The sequence below is a fragment of the Phocoena sinus genome, chromosome 3 (genome assembly GCF_008692025.1).
Source record: "Phocoena sinus isolate mPhoSin1 chromosome 3, mPhoSin1.pri, whole genome shotgun sequence".
Taxonomy (NCBI): domain Eukaryota; kingdom Metazoa; phylum Chordata; class Mammalia; order Artiodactyla; family Phocoenidae; genus Phocoena; species Phocoena sinus.
In genome coordinates, this window is record NC_045765.1 from 107,203,516 (window position 1) to 107,210,949 (window position 7,434).

The window sequence follows — 7,434 nt, forward strand, 5'->3', positions numbered from 1 at the left end:
ATATTCAATATCTTGTAGTAACCTGTAATGGAAAAGAGTATATGTATAAATATATGTGTGTGTGTGCGTGTGTGTGTGTATCTATCTGAATTGCTTTGCTGAACACCTGAAACATTGAATCAACTATTCTTCAATAAAAAAAGAGAGAGAACATATGGAAGAGCAAGACAGTTTGAGGAAGTAGAGAATATCACTGGATTAGAGTCATACTAACATTAAAGTTGCTAGCTCATGAATAAAATATTAAGGTATTTTAAATCCATCTTTTGTGTAATAAATTAGAAAACGATGTACAACTCCATTTAGTAGCCAATCCAGGTGATCCTTTTGTTCACAATTTTTACTTGAAAGTATAGCTAAAGTTTTCAGACATCTAGTTTATAGCTTTCTTCATGTTCTCCTATAGTACTACCTATTTTTATGTCTAATTATAAACTGTGCCCTTTTTTGCTTGCCCATGTATTTCCATTTTCCTGTCTTGACTATATGAATACCACAGGTTAAATGGTTCAGTTATTCATTTTTGCCAAATATGTGGAAAGCATTAGCTTTTCATTTTGGCAAAGTGGTTTAGAAAATGTTGATGGTGATACGCTGCTTTCTCAACCACATGCTCCTCTCTTATCTTGACACAGAATATATCCACAAAGAAAGGAACAGTTTTAATGGGAAAAGGCCCAGCCAAATCATCTTATCATGTTACACATCACATTACAGCAACTGTTTCACATTCACTTACAGAGACCTAAGACCAGACAAGAAGTAACATTCTTACCCAAGTTCAACCAAAGATGTTTAGCCTCTACCACATGGCAGTCTCTTTTAAGAAAATTAAAAACGGGAAAATGAAACCCATATGTAAATTATAGCATTCTAAGTTGGAGGATGAGGAAGAGAAGAACTTCCTCAAAAATTAATTTCCAGCAGATGGGAAATTTAGGACAATATTAGTTTCTTCTTCTAGTGTTTAAGAAGACTATATTAGACAGTGAGAGTATCTAGCCCTGTGGTGAGTGACAGGCTTCCTTATGAGATCTACCAGAAATTTTGGTCTGATTGTTTTGTTGTTGTTTTGTTGGATAACTTGAGTTTTTTACCCTGAAACAATCAGCATGGCTAAAAAATGAGGAACCACGGTATTTTTTAGTTTCAAAAGATTTTTTTTTCCAGTTGAGATAATATTGTAAAAACACTGTATTTTCTCACTTTCTAGATTTTCCTTTAGCTGGAATATAGTCCATCAAATGTCTACGGATAGAAAAACCTTTCAGAAAAACACCAAATGTTTATTTTCTTTGTATGTGTGTAATGTCTTCTGTGAATATTGCCATTGAACAAAGATATAAACTTTTTGACTGTATCACTATGATCTCAGTGAGGAAGCTCTGAAAATGAAGATGACCTTCAAGGTTTTAGTTGATAAGAGTGGTCAAGATTGACATTTTCCAGAAGTAGTTAACTGAACTTGCTAGTGAAATATGGAACTTAGTTACTAGAAAAGATTATTTTAAACATCACAGAAAAACACAGGTGAGGTGAGTATAAACCATCTCTGTAAAGGAACCAGGTATATACCCAGGATTATTCCTAGAAGTAGCACATCACTCTTTCTCCTTCCTTCTTCCTTTCTTATGTGCCCTCAAGGCAGAATAAAAACGCCTGGTGCTTTGTGCAGCCTTGCAATTACTGAAGAAACAGGAAAGAACAAGATGAGTTTGAGTTAGCTCACAATTACAGGATCTCTGTTTATAAGAGTTTCACAAGCCAACTCCAGATCTACTTCATGCAAAGGAAAGTCTCCAAGTATAAACAAACACTCCTTAAACACATGTGAAAATTGACTAATACAGAAGTGGTTGTTCTAAGTTCTAAGTTATACGGTAAAAGATTTGATATGAAATCCTTTTCAGAAATAGTTTAGTTTTCTCTGATATGTTTTTATTAAGCATTCTACGTTATGTTGATTTTTTAAATGCAGTTTGATTGAACACCCTCTGTTTATTTTCATCTAGGAATGCTTATTTTTTACCCCTTATAATTGTCATGAATTGCTATCAATGAAGAAAAAAGTATGGCTAGAAACTATGTTGAATTTCTTTTTATAGGTGGAAATTTCCCTTTTTTATAGGGAAAAAACAAGCAATATTTCTTTGGTTTTAATTGAGTTTTGAGATAATTTCATTTGGATCTTTAGCCTACATTCTGTGTTATATTTTTTAATATCTGGGTTTATGCAGTGACACTGAAATGGCTCATGAAGGGTTTTCTAAAGGCATGAAAAGGAGGTGGTCTTAGAAATAGATCAGTATAGTTTAGCTCATTCTGGAGTATACTCACTTTTATGTTGCATGTAGTTTGTTTTGCCCACCCCTGCCCCTAAATATATGGGCTTCATAGGCAAGAATTTTATCTTGGTTTTTTATATGCCCCTCTCCTGTAGTAAGTAATAACCTTACTGCTAACCACTCAGTTAATCAACGTGAATATATCTACCTTTTTTCCAACAGGTGAACGGAAGAGTCCTTATGTTGCAGTATGCTGTATTGTGATGGCCTTCAGCATCCTCTTCATACAGTAGCTTGGAAAAATGCCAGAATTCAGTTGCAATCAGATTTAAATATGAAAAAAAAGGACTTATCTGCAGAAAATAATGGAAAGAGTGGTTAACCCTTTTATCTTTGAACATTGAATGAGATAAATTTTCAGCTGCTGTTCTCTATTTTTGTTATTGGACCAATGTTCTATATAATTAGGATGTAACCATTTAATACTCAGAGCTTAAATATGTCTGTAACAATCAACCTCAGTACTGTCACTGCAATATTACATTCTGCATATGTCATTCTGTTATGTCAGATACCAGTTTTTAGTGAGGTATCTTTAAGGCACATAGGAGAAAACAAAATTGGTAAATTACTTAAGTTCCTTTCACCGTGATTTGGAAACGATAAATCTTTATAGAATGAGACTTTTTGGACTAGCTTTTTTATTGAAAAAAAAAAAGGTTCAATTCGTGTTGGTAAGGACTGCATTCATATTTAATAATGCTTGCTTTTCCTCTGGCCACATCATTTTGAGCATTAACCAGAGTACCTCTACTGTTAGCAAACTGTAGTTTATTACAGGTATTTAAACTATTTAAAACAAGCCTATGCAGTTCTTAAGGAGGAAGATAAACGAGAAGTGACTTAAGAGTGCTATTGAGAAAATGTTCCTATTTAACATAAAAGAATTCAGAATACCTGACTGGTGTTATCGTCTCTGAAACCTCTGGTTAAGTATGGATAAATGTCTTAAGCATAAATTTGACCAGCTAACTGTTGTTTTTGGAATAAGACTACATGCTTAGAGTAAAAAAGAGCTAAACGGAATGATAATCTTACACACGTTTTTCATTCTTTTTAGTGTTAGGTCTCTACATTTTAATTACCCTAAAATGCAAACTGTGTTTTTGTTTTTTAATACAGCACTTTAAACCTAGTTTATGTTTTGCCTATCAACTTGAACTGGAATCTTGTGTAACTTACTACATGATGATAAACGTTTTCACATCTACTTACCATATGCCATGGCATAAATGTCTTTGAGCTTTGATGATAAAGGAGGACCTTCAGTAATTTTCATTGAGGCAAGAGGAACATTGGAAATGTGACATAAATTTTGTAGTAGAGCAGTTATTACACATTTATGGTTAACATTTCAAAATTCAGTTAAAGTTTCAAAGCGAAGGAGAACTTCTTAACTAAAAATTGCCCATTATACATAGTATGAATTAGATATTGTTGTCGGCTGTTAATTCCCCATAAAGATAAAAAGAATAAACTTTTTTTTTTAAGAAAAAAATTGTTTAGAATTATTTTTAAATGAGCCTGCCAGTAGCTGTTTCTGCAGAAACAAAGTATGGAACTGAAAGTTACCTATTTTTAGGACCACTTTAAAGTACTTAGAATTCTAGGAAACATGTAAGAAAATCTTGTTACACGTTGCCTGCTTTTTTTTTGCAAAAGATAAAAGCTGCTGTTTGGCTGTCAGTATATTTGTTTATTGTACATTTCTGGCTTATCTATAGCTGGTTTAAAATGGTATATTTTGCCTTAAACAGGTTAATCAGGTTATAATTGTTCCTACTCTGCACTGTCTCTTGGGCTTTGCATTAGGTCAAGGATTTTCAGGGTATCCCCAAAATAGGACTCTTATCAGAATATACATGCAGAGTAAGTCACCTTTCTGGGTCTAGTTTCTTGAATGGCCATCTGTTGTCCAACTCTGCTGCCAACTAGACTTTCCAAAAGCTATATCAACTAATTTTTTATATACTAACACAAATCTAATATGAAAAAGGGAGGACTATTCTAGATAATCAGTTCTAGGACGTTTCTTTTAAGTTGGCATTTCAGAGGAGGTAGGTGGAAAGTAGAGGAAGAAATAATTTTTTGGAAAATTTGTGGCAACATATAAACATTTTACTGTGTGTAGATGCTGAACAGAATAGGAAGCAGCTTATTTCTGACCCCAGACATTCTGACCTTTTGAAACACAAGCTCTTTGGGAGGTGGTGAAAGACACAAGATTCTGTGAAGAAAAGCAATGAGCATTTTCTTTTTCTTTTTTTTTTGCGGTACGCGGGCCTCTCACTGTTGTGGCCTCTCCCGTTGCGGAGCACAGGCTCCGGACGCGCAGGCTCAGCGGCCATGGCTCACGGGCCCAGCCGCTCTGCGGCATGTGGGATCTTCCCGGACCGGGGCACGAACCCATGTCCCCTGCATCGGCAGGCGGACTCTCAACCACTGCACCACCAGGGAAGCCCAATGAGCATTTTCTTTAATGTGTTTTTTTTTTTCAAAGAATTACCACTAAATCCTATTCTCTAACCCAAAGGGCGGTGTAGGTAGTTTTAAGCCCACAGAATATTCAGATATTCCTCTTGTGGTCTTTGCAAGGTGGAAAGATGCAGAAGAGGATTAAGGATCAATTTAAACATCAGATGGACTGCCTCTGTCACAGTCTTGGTGCAAGGCCAGATGGGATGATGGGCACTAAAGTCCACAGCTTGCTAGATTCAAATACCCTCCCTAAGCTCCTTCCTGGCTCCAAAATCTTTTGATTCCATCTTGCCTGGAATTTGTTTTGTGCTGATGTTTAGTTCCTGATTGGCCTCAGCTGTGCCAATGGCAGGAGCATGCCTTCTTTCCAGGCAGTCTTAAAAGATGTTCAATCAAAAGAAGACATAGTCTGCTGAATTCCCTCTGTGGCTTAAAAAAGTTTAGATTCAAGTCCAGTATTTTGTTAATGCCTATGCTGCTGTGCCAGACACTACTATCCTGAGTGTTCTTACATCGTCAGATTCAAAACAGTCCTATGCTGGGAAAAGTAGTAATATGTAACTTGTAACAGACACCATCATCTTAGTAAAATGCAGATCAGTCTAGTTCTAACCTAGGACAAAATTGAGATTTCAGTGAAGTAACTTCTTCAAGTTCACAAAGTCAAAAATGAACAGATCTCTGCCTGGTTTTGTGAAAAAGACCTACCACATATAAATAGAATATTTATATTTCAGCATTTTAAAGAGGCATTAAGAGAGTGCATTCAATCTATTATCACTGAACACAAGTACACAGTTTCTTCCCTCTAGTGGTTCATAATGTTGTGGGTGAGAGAGAAATTAGGTTATTTTATATGAAGTGCAGTGTGATAGCATTTATTATTGAGATAACACCAGGATTCTAGAAGAAAATAAAAAGGTGACAGCTCAGTCAGGGATATGAACTTACTTCCAGAGAAGCAAGGCTTAAGCTGAATTTAAGAGCAATATGCAAAAGCACCAGGGGTATATTATGGACCATCAGTACCTAGCTTGTCATGCCAGCCACCTGGGGAGTACAGCTGAGCCTTGAACAACACAGGTTTGAACTGTGCAGCTCCACATATATGTTGGGTTTTCTTCAGTGGTAAATGCTACAGTACTGCATGATCCCAAGTTGGTCGAATCTGTGGCTACGGAACCTCGCTTATGGATGGCTGACTGTAGGATATCCCTGGAGTGTGGACTGCGCAGACGGTCAGCGCCCCTAACCCCCACATTGTTCAAGGGTCAACTACACTACGATATAAGCCTAGAAAGGTGGAGAGAGGTTAGATCCTAGAGGGTCTTGTATTTTTCTCATTGCTATCTATTATCTACCTCAGAATTGAAGTTCAGTATGTTTCCTCCTGCCTGACAAAAAAATTCAAGAATAAAACTAAAATTCTCCCTTGGTGTATGTGTAAACAAGGTTAAATATATCCATGCCAACCTTATTTTGGACCAAGAATAATACATTACTGTCCTCTCCAGAGGCATCTGCATAGCATAAAGCCAAGGTAACTTACCAGTCAGGTCAAATATTTTCAGGAACTCTGAGTAGCTCATACTCTATCAGTGCCAAAAGTAGTCAGGATTGTTAAAGCACACATGTGCATAAGAAGCGAAGGTTGTTGCAATTTCTGCATTTCCTGGGTGCACAGAAAAGATTTCTAATAAACAAGGACATGTGCTCCTTTCAAAGCCTTCGAGAAGTACTGGATCATAGGAAACTGAAAACAAGAACGGAAGATTCTTAGGGACCCCTCTGCTTTCTTTGGTATCCAGTAACAGTAGATGTACAAAATATAAGTACTTGTGTAATATCAGCATTGTGAGTATTGCACAGCCCTGTTATTCTCAATCAGCAAGTTACTAGCTTCCAAAAATAGCTTCATGATTATGTAATCTATACATTGCCTTCCACAGTTTCTTTTACTTTGCCCTCAACCAGTCCCAAAATGGTAATCTGAAATGCCACTCCAACATCAGAAAAAAAAAGCGTAGGTGGAAATATATTTCCTGTGGTTTTGAGAGTACAAAAAATCATCCTACTCTATGGTTAGTGCATATGTCTGTGGTATGTAATAAAAATCATAATGAACTTGCAAGAGCCTCCTAGTTTTGTCTTATGGTCAGGTGAGTGAAAGGTTTTTTAGAGGGTTGGTTAGAGTATTGAAATGGCCATATTTTGAGTAAGATGGGAATAGAGAAATATTTCTATTTGTTTTACCTGCATTTTAATTCATGGCTGGTCGAGGTTGGTTTGGGGAAGTTTTATTTTTATATTGTTTTGCATCTTAAAGCTGTTCAATCTATTATATTGCTGTTTCTTTGAGTGAGCCTTCAAGAGTCTAATGACTTGCTTTAGATGTGAAGTCATGAATTCCCTCCAGAGATGGTGGAAATCTGATTCTGAGTGAAAGTGACAATTAATTATTGACAGTAACTTTCAACTTGTCCTCAACTGAGAGCCTTCAGATGCTCAAGCCTTCTGGCAAGTAGCTATCAAAATCTGTGAGCAGTGACCATCAGAGTGAGATTATTTAGCCAATTTATACCATTTATTGAGAAGTATGAAAAAAAAACAT

General features: G+C 36.2%; 1 protein-coding gene across 1 annotated transcript in view; it reads left to right on the forward strand.

Annotated features, from left to right (window-relative positions):
* The window catches only part of TMEM167A (transmembrane protein 167A), a 34,401-nt gene extending 30,568 nt beyond the window's left edge, over nt 1-3,833 (forward strand). The window contains exon 4 of the mRNA XM_032627784.1: nt 2,508-3,833. Within this exon, the coding sequence (XP_032483675.1) occupies nt 2,508-2,578 (71 nt within the window). The 3' untranslated portion in view covers nt 2,579-3,833. The remainder of the gene's footprint in view (nt 1-2,507) is intronic.
* Nucleotides 3,834-7,434: the final 3,601 nt, after the last annotated feature.